Source organism: Miscanthus floridulus, chromosome 14, assembly GCF_019320115.1.
Source record: "Miscanthus floridulus cultivar M001 chromosome 14, ASM1932011v1, whole genome shotgun sequence".
NCBI lineage: Eukaryota > Viridiplantae > Streptophyta > Magnoliopsida > Poales > Poaceae > Miscanthus > Miscanthus floridulus.
The window spans coordinates 22,233,567-22,254,689 of NC_089593.1; the positions used below are offsets into that span (position 1 = coordinate 22,233,567).

Below are 21,123 nucleotides of genomic sequence, written 5' to 3' on the forward strand. Positions count from 1 at the left end.
CACTTCAGAAATTACTGACCTTTTTTGCAACAAGCAAACGTGCAGCGTCATTTGACATGTCCAACAGGGGTTCAAGTAACTTGCCTTAGTGATTGTTTGCGGGTAATCCAAAAATCCTATGTCTAGTAGATTTGTGAAAGATCAAACGGATTAAATAAAGTTGAGCGCTATTTTGATAGTGTACATACTAATGAATGCATGTTAAGGAGGTGAGCCAATGATACTTTTGATCCAATCCAAGCCACATGCACAAATTCCAAAAATGAGATAATGATTTCAAACTTTCAATACAAGCACTGAAAGAATCTCCGCCAAAGCAGTACTGTTTCCATGCCCCACTCAAACAGTTTAGCAAAATGAATCAAACGGCTTCCGGTTAGCTGTTACAGGATCAGCAAATAAAATCCAGAGGCCAGGGGATGGATTTATTGGAGCTATTTGGGTTCCTCAAAGAGATCACACTTCAAAGTCGCATTCCATCATCATTTCAGTTTGTCAAAGAGCTTTGGTGCAACCTGTAACACAAATTTGATGCACAAATGATGATTATGATGATCAAGAGTGAAGAATGTTAATTCATAACTATTCAACGCAGCAAGTGCTACCTTACACACTTGTCGACGCATGACCAGTAGTCGAAATATTGGCCAGTGCAGTGTTTCTGACCACTTCCATCGTTCTCGACTCTCTTGACGCATCTCTGTGCACAGGATAGTTAGAGAGGTTTGATCTTAGACACCCATTTTAGATCCAATGGAAAAAAAGGGTAGGCTTCAAGTCGCCTGATTGCTGTATAGGCATATCTGAAAAAAAATGGTAGTGCCAGTAATCAGTTGCCATATTCCTCACTGTGAACGGGCACAGTGCTCTCTGCAGCAGCCATTTAGTGCCATTTGAATACATGCTTGGTTGTAAGAACTATAACTCAGCTCTTGTGCTACAATTGGATTTTGATAGTTTGTTCTATATTTGTTAAGTGAAGGATAAGTTGGATTGAGAAACAGTAGTTGCCATAGGAGGAGAAAGAGTTCCACTTGCCAAATTTCTGTTAGGGTATCTTTTATGGATGATTATGTGAGAGTTCAACTAAAAGATAGTTAATAGGTAATTGAGTTTGTTTTCTTGTTTTGTTGGTGCTAAACTGCTAATATGTATTTACAGTACACTTAATAACATCTTGCAAAATGTGAACAAGGGAGAGAGTGACTGGCTTTGACTGATACATCATTCGTACAAGTACAATACAGGGCCTGAAACCTACCTTGAGCTTGAGCCCAGCAGCTTGCTACCAACTTTTCTGTTTATGTTATTTATATTCTTTTTGTTTAGATAATAAAAGATCTTTATTCTTTACAGGCAATTCATATCATGCTTTAATGTTTAGTTCGTCTAGTATTCTAGTGATTCGGAAGAGAGGTCTATTAGATTGCGATTTTACCTTTTCTTTCATCTCTTATCAAGGCTAAATGTTTCCCGTGCATTAATGCTTGCTTATCTTTAGTATCGCAATAGAAATTGGAGTTGTCAAATTGACTCTAAACTTTGATCAAAGATTGAAGATATGGATCCAGCATATGACTCCGATGCATCTGAAGAAGGGGATGATGATGGTGACGATCTCTCTGTAAGGTAGATGCCTATGACATGTGCTACTTCGAAAGATTTTGAGGATCCGCAAATGGAATGCTAGATTGCTAGTAACATAGTAACATGTGGCTCATTGCCTTTTTGTAGTCTGTACTAAAACACTTGTCTTGCATTACCTTCACTCTTCACTAAAGTTATGATTCTTGCACACGCTGGTTGAGTGGTTATATATATTAGAATATCTTTATGTCCTAGGGTACTTGTGACGCAATTATTAGAGTACTCTATCCGTTCTAAATTATAGTTCACTTTGGCTTTGTCCTAGGTCAAACTTCTCTAATGACCAAGTTTTTTTAGAAAAATGCATAAACATTTACAACATCAAATTAGATTCTCCATCAAATATGTTTCATTGTTTTGATAGTGCATTTATTTGAACTCGTAGATGTATATTTTTTAAAAAAGTTTGTCAAAGTGAGAAATTTGATTTAGGATAAAGCCAAATTAAAGTATAATTTCGAACCGGGGTGGGTTGGGGGGGGGGGGGGGGGGGGGGGTAATATATGTGCATGTGAAATGAAACCAGCAGACGTGGTATAGAATGCACAAAAAAAGTAGTGAGTGTATGCAATATTAGGAGGTACAAATAAAATTTCCTTTCTCATTTTAAGAGTCCAGATATTGCAGCCAAGTTGATGTTCCTGGATTCATGGAGGATCAAAGTCCTTTTAGTTTTGTTTTTGTCTGTGCACCAAAAAAGGAGCTTTTAGTTAATTAGAGAATCTTTCCGAAAAGGTGCAACTCAAAAACCCTGGCACAACATTTAACTTGGCCTGGTGAGCAATGGCCTGCCTTTGTACGACATAGTTGCCCGTTTCCTGTACCTTCCTTCTAAATATTGTGAAGGCTGCAACCCTTTGAATACTAATGTATGTTGGAGCTTGGAGTTAGTGAGTCACACAGATCAAACTTGTTGACCTCTGTAGAAAAGCACACATTCACTTCTGTAGTCTGTGCATCAGATAAACAAGCAGATGCAGAATAGATATACTTCTCTCCTGTATGCCTGAAGAAATTCATCTCAAGTAGTTCCTAATTCTGTACAAAAAAAAACTCATGCATTTGCAATTGCATGAATAACTATGATATGCCCAAGACAAATGTTTCACACAAAACTTTATTTTTCAATGTATTAATCTTGACTGTACATTTCACAGGCAGGACACACCGTATACTCACATTCATGAGGTCGTTTTCTCCACAATTGACAAGCCAAAGCTCCTTAGTCAGGTCAGCAATTTTGTGTACCTATTAAATTATCCTCAAGTTTTGATACATATTTAAGATATCAAGATGTTATAGCATTTTTCTAATCCATATACAAAGCTTTACCACTAATGTTGTCATGCTCGAGTTTTTTTAATTTTTGAATAATTGATATCCTGAAGTCTAATTTGAGCACTCCTGGTTGATTTCTATCTTGCTAAAGGATATTTTTCTGCATTCAAGCATGTATTGGATTGTACACGCTACATTGCACATAATTGGACCTTTTATTCACAGTACAGCATCTAACTAAACATTTCTTGCCAGCTGTCTGCATTACTATCTGACATTGGATTGAACATCAGAGAAGCACACGTTTTCTCTACCCATGATGGCTATTCTCTTGATGTTTTTGTAGTTGATGGCTGGCCCATTGAGGTAATATGTTAGACCTTTATCATGGCATTAGTTGAATTGTTGAGATCAATACATTGTGGTTGTTCTTAGACTTAACCTTCCCCCAACTTGCTTGAGAATTAAAGGATGTCTTTCTTAGCAATGCAAGTTGCTAGTAATAAATTCATCTTGAGTGAGGGCACCCTTAACAATGTTCACCGATGCACGTTTAATTGGTATAGTTTATTCTGGTGCTAGTAAATTATCTAGCATGTGCAGTTACATGTATGTGAAGCAACAAGCCTCATGAAATAACCCATTTACACGTCTGCAATTTCTTCATGAAGCACTAATCCTTCCTAATATCCTACCTATAAATTTTGTAGAAACTTTTTTGAGGCCTGCAGTACCTTGTTTAATACATGCATATAGAAGCAACTTAACATCCATATTAAGTTGTGTTGCACAAGATCAGTTAGCTGTAGGGATGCAAGAGGTTCAATCTGAAATCTGCTCCACTTAACCATCTTAATCGGTATCTTATGGTCCACACATCATTTGTATTCTGTAGATAAACAGAACTAGGATTGAGTCAAGGAATCATCCAACATACTTGATAGAGATTACCACAATTGTCTTGTTGTTTTGCATTGAGTGTGCACAACTTTGCGAAAATATCGTGATTCATCATCAATCTCTGAATCAATCCTCCTCTTTTTTTTTTTTTTTTTTTTTGGGGGGGGGGGGGGGGGGTTGAAGAACTCTGAATGAACCTGAGATTGTTTTCTAGTTATATATGAATCTAGCCTAGTGGTCAACCACTGTGTAAGCAGGCCCAGGGAGGCTCTAAGGCTCATCTAATGAAAGTTTGATGGAAAATGACCACATGTACCCCTATTAACTACATTTACCTATGCTCTTTCACACTGTTAGAATGGGTTAGTGAGTGGCAAAGTAGCATTAACTGCAGCCTTGTTTTCTTCTCTGGATTTATTTGGAAACAATGACTCCCGGGTAGGGGTAATAAGACTTACTTTGTAAAATGGCAGGAGTAAGTATCCATATTTTTTACTTGCCCCTCCAGTAATGCTAACTCACAATTTTACTATCAGGACACTGATGGTTTGCACAAAGCACTTGAAGCATCCATTTTAAGAAATGAGGTAATTTCTGTTCATATACAGATACAAATTACGATTGTGTATTAGGCGGACAAGTTCTGTTTTACTTTTTGTTTATGCAGGATTTGGTTTGTAGGGTTCCATTACCCAAAACTAATAAAACTTTGTCTTGAGCCTTCTCACGCAGGGTTCATGGTCTGGTTCATCTCATTCCTCAGCAGCTGAAAGAACACTGCCCTTCCAAGTTAAAGGTGGTGAATGGGAAATCGACAAACGACTTCTGAAGATGGGAGGGATAATTGCTTCTGGTTCTTGTGGGGACTTGTGAGTCCAGTTTATACTTCTGATGACTTAGCTGCTGTATTCAATAGTGCTTTCTTATTGTGTTATGCTTATTTGAAGGTATCATGGGACTTACCTTGGTGAGGATGTAGCTGTTAAAGTTCTAAGAGCTGAGCATTTGAATAAGAATGTTTGGAACGAGTTTACGCAAGAAGTATATATACTAAGGTATCTAATATTTGTGGGATCACTTGTGACTTTTGTGATGTAGTTGAATATCCTATATCCTACTTGCAATTGGTTGAAATAATTTAATGGTGTATGATTTGCCTTCACCTTCCACATTTTTCAGAGAAGTTCACCATGCAAATGTTGTGCGATTCATTGGTGCATGCACAAAACCACCACAATTTTGCGTAATTACAGGTGAGATTTTTGGTAGCATCTGATGGCTAGTAGAAACTACAAAGAACTATTTGTCGTACAGAAAATCTGACCCGAATATGTGCAATGCAAAGCCCTACTTGTTCATAGTACTGGCCTGTTATAAGTTCAGCCTTCTGGGATTGCTAGTTACCTGCTGAAAATGTTTTTATAACATTGCGTCTTAACAGATGTTGTAGGTTTTAGCATTTTCCTCTTGTAATACTCTTTTAACCTTTTTTTAATTACCTTGCAGAATACATGTCTGGAGGAAGCCTGTATGACTTTGTGCACAAGCAGCATAATGTTCTAAACCTCACGACTCTGTTGAAGTTTGCCGTTGATGTATGCCGAGGGATGTGCTACTTGCATGAAAGGGGTATCATCCATAGAGACTTGAAGACTGCCAACCTTCTAATGGACAAAGATCATGTATGTGCCATTTAGCTATTTACACTTCATTTGTAAGAGAAAATGAGATGAAAAGAATACCGGTAGTAAAATCAAGGATTTATTGTCTTTATTTGTGTGTATTGTCTATATTAGAGCTTGAGGCCATGCGTCATACAGTACAAATAATGTTAATTGACAAATATTACTCCAACTGATCAATGATTTTGTTTGTTTCTCTAGGTTGTGAAAGTGGCTGATTTTGGTGTAGCTCGGTTCCAGGATCAAGGAGGTATCATGACAGCTGAAACTGGAACGTACAGATGGATGGCGCCTGAGGTACAGCTCTATTTGCTGGAACAGTGTGATTGTATACCAAAATTTTCGTGATATAGAAACTCAGACCTTATGAATATTGGTAGTTTCAGAAGCAAGCTGCTGATAGAAGCTTTTCATATCGGTGTGTGATTGCATATTAAAACTTTGACATAGAAACTTAGACCTTACCCATGTTGGTAGTTTTACGAGCAAGCTGCTGATAGAACCTTTTGAATCGTTCTATTAATTGTTGAGAGGGTTGCCCAAATTTGGTATATAAGGTATACCCAGTGAAGCTTACAAGTAAACAGATATGGAGACAGTGACTAAAGTTTCTGTTTCCATTTTTGTAGGATTTCAAGATTACAATGGATCTATGAAAAGATCGTATATTTACAACTTATAGTAACTAGTAAAGAGAGATAAAATATTAAATACCTTTCTGATAAATCTTTGGTGCCACATCGTAGGTTATAAATCATCAACCCTATGATAACAAAGCAGATGTGTTCAGCTTTGCTATTGTTCTCTGGGAGCTGATAACGTCTAAGGTATTGTTACTCTTTTTTGTATGGTTATAGGTTAGTTATTATTGCAATTGCTGGATCTTGACAATTTTCGATCTTTGGTGTTCCCAGATCCCATATGATACCATGACCCCTCTCCAAGCTGCTGTAGGTGTGAGACAGGTGGGTAAGAAAGAGTAGGTGTTATAGCATCTAATATGCTCTGTGAAATGCGCTAAATGTACTGTCATACCAGGGATTGCGCCCAGGACTTCCAAAAAAGACGCATCCAAAGCTATTGGACTTAATGCAGAGATGTTGGGAAGCAGATCCATCCAACCGGCCAGCTTTCTCGGACATTTTAGACGAACTAGAGGATCTTTTGGCACACGTTCAGGTATTTCCAAACTCCCATATTTAACGCCTTAGAGAAGGAAACCCTACCAAACCATATTCTATAGAGTTATACTATCATATTAACACTGGAATATTCTCTGCCCTTTGGACAGGGAACTTCAGGAAAGACGGTCCAAGATCCATCAAATAACTCGAACACAAAAGATTAACCCCCATGCACATACCTGACATTTTTCTCAATTCAGTGATTTGCCATATTTAGGATTGAAGTCGCTAATTATGAATGTAGCATATCAATTTTTTTCCCTGGTTGGTTTTGCTTTTGTATACATTTGAACAATCTTCTTGGGGCCTATTTTTTATGGTCACCTCATTGTTCTTACATAGAGGAAATTGGCTCGAGCGCTTGGGCTACCTATTATGACAACGGCTGAGAATTTACCGCCACAACGCGGGTGGATGTTTTTCATGTATTGCCCCAGTAGCTGCCATGTCTAGCATTATCTGCCATTCCAATAAGGCGCAATGCTCAATTCGCATTAGGTTGCTTTCGGAAGATTTACACTGGTGTGTTCAACTCTAGTGGTAGAAGCACCACTCCCTCCCAGTTTTGGTGAGAACCTGAAGCGATGCTGCTGCAATGTATTTCTGTGCGTCTCAACTCTCAGGATTGAATGCCTTCTTTTTTGCAACAAGCAAGCGTGCAGCGCCATTTGACATGTCCAATAGGGGTTCAAGTAACTTGCCTTAGTGATTGTTTGCGGGTAATCCAGAAGTCCTATGTCTAGCAGATTTGTGAAAGATCAAACGGATTAAATAAACTTGAGCGCTATTTTGATAGTGTATACAGACTAATGAACGCATGCTAAGGAGGTAAGCCAATGATACTTTTAAGGGGATCCAAGCCACATGCACGAATTATAAAAACGAGATAATGATTTCAAACTTTCAATACAAGCACTGAAAGAATCTCCGCCAGAGCAGTACTGTTTTCATGCCCCGCTCAAACAGTTTAGCAAAATGAATCAAATGGCTTCCTGTTAGCTGTTACAGGTTCAGCAAATAAGATCCAGAGGCCAGGGGATGGATTTATTGGAGCTATTTGGATTCCTGAAAGAGATCACACCTTGAAGTCACATTGCATCATTATTTCAGTTTGTCAAAGAGCTTTGGTGCAACCTGTAACACAAATTTGATGCACAAATGATGATTAGGATGATCAAGAGTGAAGGATGTTAATTCATAACTATCCAACGCACAAGTGCTACCTACACACTTGTCGACGCATGACCAGTAGTCGAAATATTGGCCAGTGCAGTGCTTCTGACCACTTCCATCGTTCTCGACTCTCTTGACGCATCTCTGTGCACAGGATAGTTAACACTAAGCACACAAGCTTAACATGGAAACATGTTTCACAAGAACATCAAGATTAGGCTTGCCAATGCTCGTAGCGCCTTAGAAATTCAAGTTCAGTGTTTCAGCTATAGAAGAATGAGATAAAAAAAAGAAACTTGCACATAAATTGGTAATCAGATCCATATCTTCTCTCATGAATTCAAATAGCATGTTTATATGGTTATATAACATTCAGAATCCCATGCCACATCCACTTGACTCTGTGCCATACTGCTGACAACAAGATAACAGAAAGCCCTAAATCCTAATAAGCTTCCCATAGGACGACTACACAACTGAAGTGGACTGTGTTAAAAAGAAAAAGATAAAAAGAAGGCCAGGAAATACAGATGGTAAAAGGATATGATTGCACAAGTTATAGCGTGTTAGGCCAGACTTGAAACTTGTATGTTATGACAATATTTTAAATAAAAATTTGCATTATAGCCATGAAGTGATGCACAGGAACAATGTTAAATTAGCAAATATAGTCTTCACCCTGTGAATGGAATTACTGAATCAACCTTCTTTTCATTAAGAGAACTGTATGCCCACCTCATAATCATACAATGATTTTACACATTGTGGCTTGCAACTTTCCTCAAGGCAATTCTTCTGATCAACAGGTTCAGCGTCCGCCCTGGCAGAAGATAAACCAAGCTGTTAAAAAAGACCACATGGGATGAAGGAAAAGAACTGTTTTCAAATGTTTCAAGCATAATCCAAGAAAAGGGGCATTTCTTGTACAAAACATGGAAACTACTGAGTACACTGCTCACTCAATAAGTAATAGGTGCAAGTATGAAACTCAGAATCTATCAGGGTGACAGGTTGAAATTAAGCTCCTGGACATTCTCCTCTTTTTTCTTGTAAAAAAAGATCAAGAAAGTCTCAAATTGTAAATTAAACCAAATATGTAAACTGGAAACAGTTTCAGATAAAATTCCCAAGATTGAGAAATTCTTTATGAAAACTGATTAAACAATTTGTGTTTCATATGAAAGTTCCAATTTGTTGAACTGTTAAAGCTGTCTGATCTGAAGTTCTGAAATCAACGAACAAAACACTTGGACAACTTAAGAAGCATTAAGCAATCAAATTACACGTGGCATACTTAATGCAAGCTCTGACTTATGGCAGCTGTGCCTTGAGTATACAATCACACATCGTTGCCCTATTAAATGACACCATGGAATGCTGAACTCATTCATCTTGGTAAACTCAAGGTTGACAAAACTAAATTTCCCATATCTCGGTTCACAACCGAAAAAAGGGAAAAGAAACAGAGTTGAGTCTATTGGGATTAACATGAACACTGATCACACCATATGCAACAAATCAAGCACTCTGGAGATTTTGGTTGAAATTCGTTGTCTTAAAGCACTTATGTAGGACACTAGCATCTAATGATTTTAGTTGCCGCTGATACGCTGAGTGGCAAAACGGGCAATTACATTACACATTACGCAAGTGATTTATAATTTTGCCTTTCAAACAGCGGTCCGTGACCGTGAGGAACGAACCCAATCGGGATTCGGGAGACACTTCGGATGGAGGAAACCGCTCGTGGCAATAGAATAACATCCACACGAATTTCTCTATCCCTCATCACGAAATGTATAGAAATGAAAAGGAGAGCTGAACATAATCCTAACACGAGCACGGATCATACACTGATCCGCAACAAATCTGTAGACATATATAGAGAACAGAGGAAGAATACCGACATGGGAGTCCTAGGATTGCAAACGAAATCCTTGGTCTCGTGCGCCCAGTGATGCCGATTCCTGATCCAGTGGTTGGTGGGGTATGGGTTGTCTAGGGTTGCGAGAGGGAGGAGGAGACGGCAAGAAGCAGGAATCATAGATGGCCATGCAGCCCGAGCCCGTCGGCCCGGCCCAAGGCCCTTTTTTTGCCCGGCCCAAGCTCGGCCCGGCCCGACGACGAGCAGGCCTGGGCTGGCATGGCCCGGAGGAGCAGGCCGTGCCTGGGCCTTACCACAGGCACATGGGCCGGCACGGCACGGCCCGGTGGCGGCCTGGCCTGCCCCGCGCCCAAGCGGGGAGCCTCGGCCTCGCTCGCCTCGCCCGCTCCCCACTCACCCAGTCGCCCCTTGCCCTCGCGGCCTTGCCCGCTCCGCAGTCCGCTCCCAACCCTAACCCTAATCTCCGTCGCTCGCCGCGGTGCAATCTGAGCTCTCTCTCGTGATCTCGTCCATCGTCCCCGACTCCGGTGACCTCAATCCGCCTGTCTGACCCTGACTCCACTCTCCTCCCTTCTCCCTCTCTCCTCTTGACCTCTCGCTCTCGGTGAACTATGTGAGTTCATGACCGTGTTCCCGTCTGTCCCTCCTCCGTCGTTCGCCGTCGTTTCTAATTGGTGTCACTCCTCTGGGTGGCCCTCGTCATCTCAAGCACCGGGCTCCGGTTGCGTAGGTAGTGCACGAACCCTAACCCTAACCCTAACCCTAGATCTATCTTCTTGTGTCTCTGAGACCGAGTGACTGACCCTGGATCTGGATCTCTATCTCTCTAACTCTCTGTTTTTCTCCTCCGCGCAGGTCGGTTGCCGATGCCCCGTCCTCTTCTTGTGGCATAGACCGGGCACGGCAACCACGTGCACCGTTGAGGAACGGTGCTGGAGATCAGTCGTCCGCGGTCAAGGTCGCCATGGCGGATGACGATGATGTCGTCTATCCACTCACCAGCAACGATGACCTGATCGCGGCAGGGCTGGTCCCCGAGGACGACGACGACATCTGTGACGACGTTGCTGCGTTGTTGGGTATCGATGTCGGTAGTGGCTCTACTCCGATCGATCTGGACAGTGACGACGGTGGTGGAGGGGCGGCGTCGGCGCCATCGGCGACGGCGACAGGGACGCCGGTCGGCTCCAACAGCACAAATGGTATCTCATCTCTTGGTAAGCGTAAATCTGGTGTCTATGTTGATTTTAATGAGATCTATGAGACTGTGAATGGTTCAAAGATTCGTACTGCTGCTATCTGTAAAATGTGTAAGAGTAAATTATCTGCTAGATCTTCTGCTGGCACTGGCCATTTGATTAGGCACCAGAAATCTTGTAGGGAAAAGGCTGATCACGTTGCTAGGGTTCAGCTTAGGCTTTCTTTCAATCCTGATGGATCTGTGCATAACTGGGACTACAATCCTGCTGTTGCTCGATCTGAGTTGTGTTGGTTGATTGCTAGGTTTGACCTTCCATTAGGTATAGGTAAGACACAGGCCTGGGAGGATTACATTGTTCTTGCTCATAACCCTAGGTTTGTCAAGGTTTCTAGACAGACTTGGTAAGCTGTTTACTGAACGCCGTGATATGCTTAAGAATTTTGTGTTGCCTACTGCTGCTTCTGTTGCTTTGACTTCAGACATTTGGTCTGGTAATGCTAAGGAGGACTATATTAGTATTGTTGCTCACTATGTGAATGTTGATTGGGAGTTACAGAAAGGGTTATTGGTCTTAGGCTGATTGAAGTTAAACATTCTGGTGAAAACATTGCTGAAAAAATTGCTGTTGTGGTTGAGGAGTATTGTCTGGTTGATAAGATTTTCTCTGTCACTCTTGACAATGCTTCTTCTAATGCTAAGGCTATGAACACTTTGACACCTCTATTTGTTGGTTACTTGGGTCCTAATCCTTCACTTGATCCTTTGGATCCTAGTAACTGTAAGTATAGTCTTGTACATCAACGTTGTGCTTATCATATCATTAATCTCATTGTAAAATTTGGATTAAAGAGGTTGAAACCTTACACAGAAGATTTTAGAACTATAATTAACTTCTTAAATTCCTCTAATCAAATAATTGCATTGTTTAAGGAATACTGTAATGCTAAGGGTGTTAGACCTAGAAAGTTTGGCTTGGATATGAATGTTAGATGGAATTCTACTTACCTAATGCTTAAACACTTGCTTCCATACAAAAATATCTTTTCTGTGTTTATTAATTCTCATTATGGTTCACAATTATTGACTACAAATCATTGGTATTTTGCTAAGTTATTGGAGTTCCTGGAACTCTTCTATGACTCCACTGTTGTTCTGTCTGGTGTTTATTATCCTACAAGTCCACTTGTTCTGCACCATATCCTAGAGATTGCTTCTCATTTGCATTCATGTGAAAAAATATCAAAATATGAGAGCTATTGTATATTCTATGAAGCTTAAATTCCTTAAATATTAGCAGGACATACCTCTATTATATTCATATGCATTCATTCTTGATCCTAGAGCTAAGATGAGAGGTTTCTTTAATGTGCTGCAATTACTTGGGGAATATACTGGTTCTGAGTATAGTTCATACTATGCTGATGTCAAAACTGATTTGTATAAACTGTTTAACAAATATGAGAGCAAGTTTAATGCAGTTAGGTCTCAAAGGGTTGCACAACCATCACATCATACAAGTAAGAAAAAGTAGGCATGAGGAAGAATCTTTGGCCGTGGATCAGGTGTTGTTAGTCCTTCCCCTCTCCCTGCCACTTTATCTTCATCTACTTCTGCTGTTTGTGAGCTCTCAGCTTACTTAGACAATGACAATATCACTTCTTATGAGGATGATTTTGACCTACTTCTGTGATGACGTGACCACAAGCTAACATTTCCAATCCTATCTATAATGGCTAGAGATATCATATCAGTTCTTGTATCTACTGTCTCTTCGGAGTCTTGTTTCAGTTTGACAGGTAGGATAATTGAGGAACGGCGGCGACGCTTGTCACCAGAGACTGTGGAGATGCTGACCTGCATAAAGGACTGGGAGTTAGGAGAAAAAAGGAAACATCATGCTGTTGACAACCAAGAGGTGGAAGACTCATTCCAAAACTTGTACCTTGATGAATATGAAGCTGCTGGTGGTGCTCCTGGTACTTAGTGAGGTTGAGACTTACTCTTGAGAGTGTGATCTGTGGCTGTGAAAGAGTGAGTTTGACTGTGAAAGACTTGTCTATCATTTGAACAATGGTTTGTAAGACTTAATTAAGAGTTGACTGTACTCTTTTTTTCTTTCTAGGGTTTCTCACAAAAGTGAGTTTTACCTAGAAAGGTTTTTAATGAGGCAACATTACACTGAACAGCTCATTTTGGTTATTTCTGTTATCTGTTGGCTTTGGAGTTTGGAGTTCGATATCTCTGTTGGACTGTGAATGTATCGGACATTTGGACTTTGATTCTCTGTATCGGACATTTCGACATTGATTCTGTGATTCTGTTTGATTCTGTGAATGCAAGGGTAACGGAAAACATAGATGTACAAGAGTGCCCAAAAAGGTTTTTTCCCAATAAGTTGAATAACGAAAAACTATGTATAGGTTCTATGTAAAAATTCTCATAAATAGAATTTTTTTCAAAGAAGTTCGCATGGCAACATTTCATGAAGAAAAATTAAACTCCTGAGAAGTTTGTGGAGAAAAGGCATAGAGAATCACTCGCTGATTTTGGTCCCGGTGCGCGAGCGCCAGCCTGTTCGCTTGTGCTTATCAGTGCTTATCAGCCAGCCATTCAGCAGTGTTTTTCTCTCACAACAGCCAGAACCAGCCAGCCAGAAACCATCCAGCGAACAGGGTGGTCGGTGGACTGTCGAATCTGTACCATCTAGTGTCATTGATGCATTAGTAGTGACCTACCAATCATTTGGCTCGCCTAAGTACCAGTACTTGGTGGTACACTTTCGGGGTTGCAGGCCATAACCTGCACCGCTACCCCTGCTACTCCCAACTTGGTGTCCACTACCCTGCAGGCATCACTCCATCATGCCTCAAAACAGAAGAGATGAACAGTTCCATAGCCTGAAACTGGATAGAAAATTTTTCTTTGTTATCTATTCAATTGAGCAACCATTAAGAAATCTGTAAGCTGAAGATTAACCGAAGGAAAATGGTGTCATCATAATCTTTGTCTATATTTAATAAGGCTAAATATAAACCAAAAAGTTGAGAATAATACCTGTATGCTCTAACAGAATGCTTGAGGTTGACATCTGACAGAATATCAGAGGTAATTATGGGGACAGCTGCAGTAGACAAGTTTTTTTGCTTATCTCTACCTAATACTAAAGAGGCAAAATTTCAGCCGATTTTTTGGTCTGGATTTTTTTTTCGTCTGGCCTCCAACTAATCTGCAGCCGATTTTTTGGTCTGGATTTTTTTTCGTCTGGCCTCCAACTAATCTGCATGCTGCCCTCGCAAAGTAATAATAAAGCAAAGAAAAAGGAAAAGGGAAGGAAGAAGTCTATAAGAAAGGAAGAAGTCCGTAAGAACTTCAAATTAAGTCGAAAACGAACTGCAAATCGAATCGAGAAAGGGATTCGCTCTTCCTAACTAATCTGCATGCTACCCACGGAGAGTAATAATAAATAATAAAGCAAAGAAACGCACAGAAGGGAAGGAAGAAGTCCGTAAGAACTGCAAATCAAGTTGGAAACGAACTGCAAATGCAAATCGAATCGAGAAGGGATTCGCTCTTTTTTCCAACTAGAAATCACCTCTAATTACAACCCAATTCATAGAGATCAAAATCAGAGAACAATATAGAGAGGATATATATTGCAGCCTCTGCTCCTGTGTAGATGTGTGCACCCTGGGCGAGTTTGCCCCTCAACGGATCACGGGTGTGCGCGGGAAGGCAGGCGTTGTCGCCGGCACGGAGGAGTAGATGCCGCCAAGGCAAGCGCGTGTGCAGCCCCGGGGCATTGAGAAGGAATCGCCGGGCCAGGGCGTGTGGGCGCGGCCCTCCAAGTGCTACACGGGTGCATAGGCGTCGTGGTGCCGAGGAGCCGGGCTGCGCCGACGCGTTGGGGGTGGGGCGCAGGGGCGACCAAGCTGCGGCGCGTGGGCGGGGGCGGGAACGATATGTGCGGTGGTCGGAGTTTGAAGAGAGACGCGGATAGCCGAGAGATATGCGGTCTCGGCGTGGCAGTGGAGGAGCAGGAGCAGGAAGGGGCGCCAACAAAGATCAGCCGAGGGGAGCAACGTCAGACTTCCTGGCTACGGCGATGGAGATCGGAAAGGAAGAGAGGAGCGATCCGCCTGCGGTTCGTAACTTCGGATAAGGATAAGGTGAGTGCGGTTCGGATATACTATAGGAAAGAAAAATCTGAGAGGAAAATAATGGAAGAAAGTAAAAAAAGAAAATTCAAAAGAAAAAAGAAAGAAAAGAAGGGTATTGTCGATGTTTTTCAGTTTCTACCGCTAGCAAAGTTGTACACTCCGATATTTTTCCCCCCAATATGACGTTCGTCCACAAGCAATTAAGGTTAGCTTTTGATGACATTATTATTAATATTAACTTATATTATATAGAATAGAATAGATATCGTGGTTATAAAAATTGATATTTTTTCTTGTTGCCCTCGGTTTTTAGGTCTGATTTTTTACCGAATCTTTCGCTGCTCCTTGCAGACTTTAATCAAATATGAGAATTTAAATATTTTTATGGGTCTTCAAAGAAATTTATAGAGCTCGACTCGATATTTAAGTGCAGCACCATATGAAAATAGTATGAAAATTAATGTTATGACACGTTTGTGTCTAAATATTTGTGTGCTTCGCAACTGAATAAATAAAATCTATCATAATTTTATTCTGATTCAATACAAGCTTAATAGAACATTGCTAAACCAACATTAACATATATTATGAATACCATAGTCAACATAAAATAAATTAGATTTAAAGTTTTAGCTTTGTTTCTCCTGTTGCAACGTATGGGCATATTTTGCTAGTAAAAATTTAAAAAGCAGTGAAGCATACGGAACAAAGAATCAACACTCAGAGCCAACTTACCATATTGCTGAAGGACCCTCAGTGCCAATGTACTTAATGGACACCTAGCAGCCTCGAGATAACCCTTCACATATATCACGAGGGTGCTCCTTGTCCTCGATATCCTTCTAAGGTGTTTATGGGACCATAGACATTCGACGAGCAGGGAAGTATTACTTCATGATGGCAGCTAAATAATTAACATTGGCCAAACGGTTAACAGGTACCAGATTTGTGGTGAAATTTTTTTTCATTGAAAACTCTGAAACTTACTGGAAGGAAAAAAAAAAAAGGTGCTTCAAATTAGTCAAGAGGTTTCACTTGGCCCTAACTACAGAAGGTGTATCCTACATTGCAATTCTATTTGAGTGGAAAATGTTAAGCAAAATAACATATATATAAGAACCATTGCTAAGCATATGATTCGTGAAATAAAAAAAATGGAACAGCTATGCATTAGCACAAATCAAGAGAGAAAATTATGGACAACTAATCTATCACAAGCTGCCACGATGAGATCAGGAAACACCATGTACCTACATTACAATAGCATAGTCTAACCATGGTACCGGATATAGTATATGAGGGAATAAAAATTCAACAGCTAATCTGCTCAGAAGCTGAGCTGAATAAACAGAGGAGCAATGGAAGAGCGCATAATAAACCATAAAAAATGCATAGATGTAAGGTTAAAAAGCATGCATCACAACGTAGGAAATCAATTGAAAGGCATACGGTACAGTAACACGCCTGTAGAGGAAATAAAAGAAAAGAGCAATGCAGATGGCACTACCCATCACAGATCCAGGGGCATGGCGAAGTCAGGGCCATATTCGTGGCTGAGATGTCGCCGGACACCAGATCGTCGGCCCCACCGCTGCCAGGATACTCCATGGGCGCGGCAAAGAAGTCCAGAGGCAGGTTCAGGACTCGAACAGTGCATCGGCATACATGTATGACGAAACCCGAGAGTAGGAAACCAAATCAATTTATGAAAGAGGGAGATCAGAGAGTCAGAGTAAAATAAAAAAGAAAGAGGTGTTCCTTGGATGGCTGCACGGTGGCGACAACCTGGAGCAGGTCGATTAGAGCGATGGCGGAGCGGGAGGGGCGGAGGAAGCGACGCGGCTGTGGGGCGAGCGGCCGCCGCCGTCCACGTCGAGAACGACGAGGGCCAGGAGCCTCCGCGAGGAGAGAGATCCGGGAGGAGACGATGTGGCGGCGGGGTGAGCGGAGGCGGTGAAATTTTTGCATTTTGATCCTTTTTAAAAATATTTTTTTTTACAAATAACCCCAGTGAAACATTTTGTGAAAGTAGACCAATCCTTTGAGATTTTTTTTTAATTTTAACATTTTTTGGAAACTAATTTTAAATCTAACACGGTCAGTTTTTTTTTTAAAAAAAAACTAACACTTTTTGCCGCGCCTATTGCTCTGGCGCGGCCAAATGCCTGTGCCGCGCCATGCATGGTGGCGTGGCAGAGGATTGACGTGGCGGCGACCGGAATCGCTGACGGGGCAGGGCCTGCCGCGCCACCGATCTTGGCGCAGCAGAGCCAAATAAAACCGACCGCCGCGGCCCGCGTCCGCCAGTGGCCGAGCAGCCGTTGTTGACCGAGCAGCGCAGCAAGGCCGCCTAGCCGCCGCGCCCGCGTCCGCCCGTGCCAGCCAGCCCGTCGCCGACCACGTCGGCCGCCGCGGCCGCGTCCGCCCGCACCAGCCAGCCCGCTGCCGAGCACGGCACGGTCGTCGGCCGCCCAGTGCGGCCGTCGAGCCACCACGCCGACGCGCCACCCCCTTCCGGCCACGCACAGCGGCTGCCCGCGCCTCTCGGCCCAGTCTAGCACGCTGCAGCGAGGTACTCCCCTAATAAAGTTAGTAAAATTATTAAAGTATAGTTAGTAGAGTTAGTAAAGTTATTTAGTTTAGTTAGTATAGGTAATATAGTAAGTTAGTATAGGTAGTAAAGTTAGGTAGTTTAATTAGTACAGTTATTGAGTCTAGTTATACATTGGAGTTAGTCTAATTAGTTATTGTAGTTAGCCTTGTATAGATATTAATATTAGATTAGTTAGTACAGTTATAATTAGAATATGTATTAATATTATTATAGACATTACGTACGACAATTTCGACGGCTTGATGAAGTTTCTTGAAATATTTTTACAAATGGATTGTTGTGTTAGAGTTTTGTATGGAGGAAGTGTTAGGAGAGAAGATGGTATATTTGAGGATATGGAAGAAGAATTGGAATGGTTTGATGAACCTCCTAGCTTCAACGACCTTTGTGTTCGTTTGAATGCAAAGTTTGATGGTGATTTCACACTGAAGGGGAAGTTTGATACTGGGAAGACTAGGGCACACTATGTCCTTATGTCCTTGCGCGACCCTGCTCATTGGTCCCGCTACACTAGGGGTTTTCAAGATTCCAATGTGTCCATGGCTAAGATGGTGGTGGAGAATGGATACAGGATGTAGGGTGTTCTGGATGGCCCATCCATTGACAGTGTTGGAGGTAATGAGCAAGAATTAGGGGTCGAAGGGGAAGCAACTTAGGGTAACATGAATTTGGATGATCAGTTGACGCAGGAGCAGTTTCATTCAACTATAGTAGGTTGTATAAGCAATGACTTTGATGTGAATGATTTCGAGCGGGAAGAGGAGCAGGAGGAGGACAGAATCATTGATGTAGTTAGTAGTGATTCAGATGATTCTGATGATGACCAAGGAGGTACAGATGCTACGCCAACACCGGCTGATGCCATGCCAGTACCGGTTCATACTATACCATTACTAGTACCAACTGAGGTTTTGCATGGTGTCCAGACTCAGGGTAGACTAGTCACAGATTTAGCTGTAGATGATACCCCCTATGATTTATGGGCCAGAATTAGCGAAGCACAGCAGTATGTTCCACCACCACCTTACACAGCGACTGAGCTTGAGCAACTAAGGTCCAAGAACGTACCTTTCATGGGCGTTCCAAACTATAGGGATATCAGCATGACGGATATGATAGTTTGTGACACCGGTCTCCAGTTGTGTAGGAATTTATTGTATAACCATGAGAAAGAAACCCTTAGGAAGGGAATGATATTTAACACAATGTCAGAAATGAAACTCTTCCTTCAGGACTATGCTGTGTACCACCATAGACCATACACCGTCACTCATTTGGACCAGGAGTTGAGGTATCATGTGATATGCAAAACCGATCGTATGTGGAGGTTAAATGCACGAAAGAGACAGAGTGATGGCAAGTGGAGGATAACTAAAGTTGTCGAACCCCACACTTGCCTAGACAATAGGAGGAAGGAAAATCATTAGCAGCTCACTGCATGTTACCTTGTCCGTCGTATATTGGGGCTCATTGATGATAATAACGATATCTCGGTGTCTTCTTTACAACAATCTATATCTGGATTCGTTAGGTACTATGTGACGTATGGAAAGGCTTGGCGTGCTAAGCAAATTGCTCTGGCGATTCGATTGGGTACTTGGGAGGAAACGTACAACAGGGTGCCCCGCATCTTATGTGTAATGCATTACTACAACCCTGGCTTGAAATGGTTTATGGACATCGGAGGGATGTTTTTTTGGGACCTGTTGAGGCATGTCCTCTATCGTGTGTTCTGGTTGTTCGCGCAAATGGAACATGCATTCCAGTTTTGTCGGCCAGTCATACTTGTTGATGGCACTTTCCTGACAGGAAAGTACAGGGGCACCTTGATGATGGCTGCTACCGTTGATCCTGAGGACCAGATAGTACCCATGGCTTTTGCTTTGGTAGAGGGAGAGAATAATGAATCGTGGTCATGGTTCATGCGGCTTCTACGTGTGTAAGTGCTTGGCCCAACTCGCACTATATGTTTGATCTTGGACCATCACGTAGGGCTTCTTAATGCTGCAGCTGAGCATATAGATGGGTTCCCGCCTCTAGTACATAGATGGTGCATGAGACACTTTGCTGCTAAATTTTGGCGGTGTCAGCAGAAGCAGGAGGTATGTGACAAGGTAAAGGCTCTATGTTGTGTATGTATAGAGCACCAGTTCAAGAAGACAAAGATAGAACTAGACAAGATGGTAAATGCAGCGGGAAAGGCCTGGTTAGAGGCATAGATGGAACAGAAGACTTAGTGGGTGTTAGCATATGACGAGGGGGGTTTCAGGTATGGCATCATGACCACTAACTCCTTAGAGTCCTTCAACCGTGTATTCACCGGAGTTCGATCGTTGCCTGTGTCTAGAATTGTTGAGTTATCATTTCATAAGTGCAACGAATATTTTGTGAAGAGGTGAGAACTTGCACAAAGGAATATAGCTGAGCAGGGGTGTTTTAGAAAGATCGAAGCTGAACATTTGAAGGAGGCTGAGGAATTGGCCAAGCAGCACACCGTCGAGCCGTATGGACCCCGCCGCCATATCTTTAGTGTACGGGGCAAGGGTGGCACAAGCTTGGGCGGCGAACGTTATGGTGGACGAAACTACTGAGTTGATCTTGAAAAGGTACAGTGCAGTTGCAACGTCCCTCAGATCATGTATGCCCCTTGCTCTCATATGATCACGGCCTACAGGGTTCGTGGGTACAACTATGAGGATCTGCCATATATGTCACCTTTGTATCTCCGTTCGAACACCGTTAGTATTTGGGAGATGAGCTTCGAGCCATACCTTGACCCGACACAATGGCCACCTTATAATGGTTATGACTATGTGCCGCATCCAGATCTAATGAAGGTAGGGAAGGGTAGGAGGAAGAAGAAGCAACTCAAGGGGGACATGGACGCTATGAGAGGGTATGGCGAAGACATGTACAGCGGGGGAGACTTCAATGAGACCCGTGGCAGGAATCTTTGCTCCGTTTGTAAACAATCTGGTCACAAGGCTAGACGGCATAGAAGACGAGGGCAGCAGGTGATTTTATATTGTGTTCGTACTGCATAACAAGTAGTTCAAATTTTGCAATGCTACATAGTGTTAATCTGAATATTATTAATTTGAATACTCTAACCTTTTTTATCAATTTGTAACAGGATGGTCCCTCCCACACCACACCAGCTATACCCCCTTCTTGAGGTGGAGTACGACGACCCCCTTCTTTCACCGGACGACGAGGTTTCCAAGAGGCATTCGAGGGATCCTTATATTTCTGGGACTTAGTTCATTACGTCGAACTTATATCGAACGAATATTGTCGTCGAAAACTTATAGACTCATAAACCAATGAAAATGTTATGTGGCAACTTGTCGTCCATTTATTTGCTTCATATTCATTTCAACTTGCGCACGGTTACAGCACCAC

The 21,123-nt window shown here is 41.9% G+C and overlaps 1 protein-coding gene and 3 long non-coding RNA genes across 4 annotated transcripts; 1 reads left to right on the plus strand and 3 right to left on the minus strand.

Annotated features, from left to right (window-relative positions):
- Nucleotides 1–254: 254 nt before the first annotated feature.
- LOC136506100 (uncharacterized) lies at nucleotides 255–702 on the minus strand. Its single transcript, XR_010771398.1, has 2 exons — nucleotides 611–702; nucleotides 255–515 (listed from the first exon to the last, which is right to left on the minus strand). It is a non-coding gene; the product is annotated as an uncharacterized lncRNA (long non-coding RNA).
- Nucleotides 703–1,499: 797 nt separating this feature from the next.
- Nucleotides 1,500–7,062, plus strand: LOC136506201 (serine/threonine-protein kinase STY46-like). Its single transcript, XM_066501316.1, has 13 exons — nucleotides 1,500–1,629; nucleotides 2,805–2,877; nucleotides 3,181–3,291; nucleotides 4,362–4,412; nucleotides 4,558–4,694; nucleotides 4,773–4,880; nucleotides 5,005–5,078; nucleotides 5,332–5,507; nucleotides 5,709–5,804; nucleotides 6,254–6,334; nucleotides 6,422–6,472; nucleotides 6,546–6,686; nucleotides 6,799–7,062. The coding sequence occupies exons 1-13, from the start codon at nucleotides 1,562–1,564 to the stop codon at nucleotides 6,853–6,855; spliced, it is 1,224 nt and encodes a 407-aa protein (XP_066357413.1). The 5' UTR covers nucleotides 1,500–1,561; the 3' UTR covers nucleotides 6,856–7,062.
- Nucleotides 7,063–7,200: 138 nt separating this feature from the next.
- LOC136506203 (uncharacterized) lies at nucleotides 7,201–9,843 on the minus strand. The gene is made up of 3 exons (XR_010771428.1): nucleotides 9,772–9,843; nucleotides 8,600–8,684; nucleotides 7,201–7,825 (listed from the first exon to the last, which is right to left on the minus strand). It is a non-coding gene; the product is annotated as an uncharacterized lncRNA (long non-coding RNA).
- A 3,524-nt stretch (nucleotides 9,844–13,367) lies between these two features.
- On the minus strand, nucleotides 13,368–17,039 carry LOC136506202 (uncharacterized). Its single transcript, XR_010771427.1, has 2 exons — nucleotides 14,005–17,039; nucleotides 13,368–13,853 (listed from the first exon to the last, which is right to left on the minus strand). It is a non-coding gene; the product is annotated as an uncharacterized lncRNA (long non-coding RNA).
- Nucleotides 17,040–21,123: the final 4,084 nt, after the last annotated feature.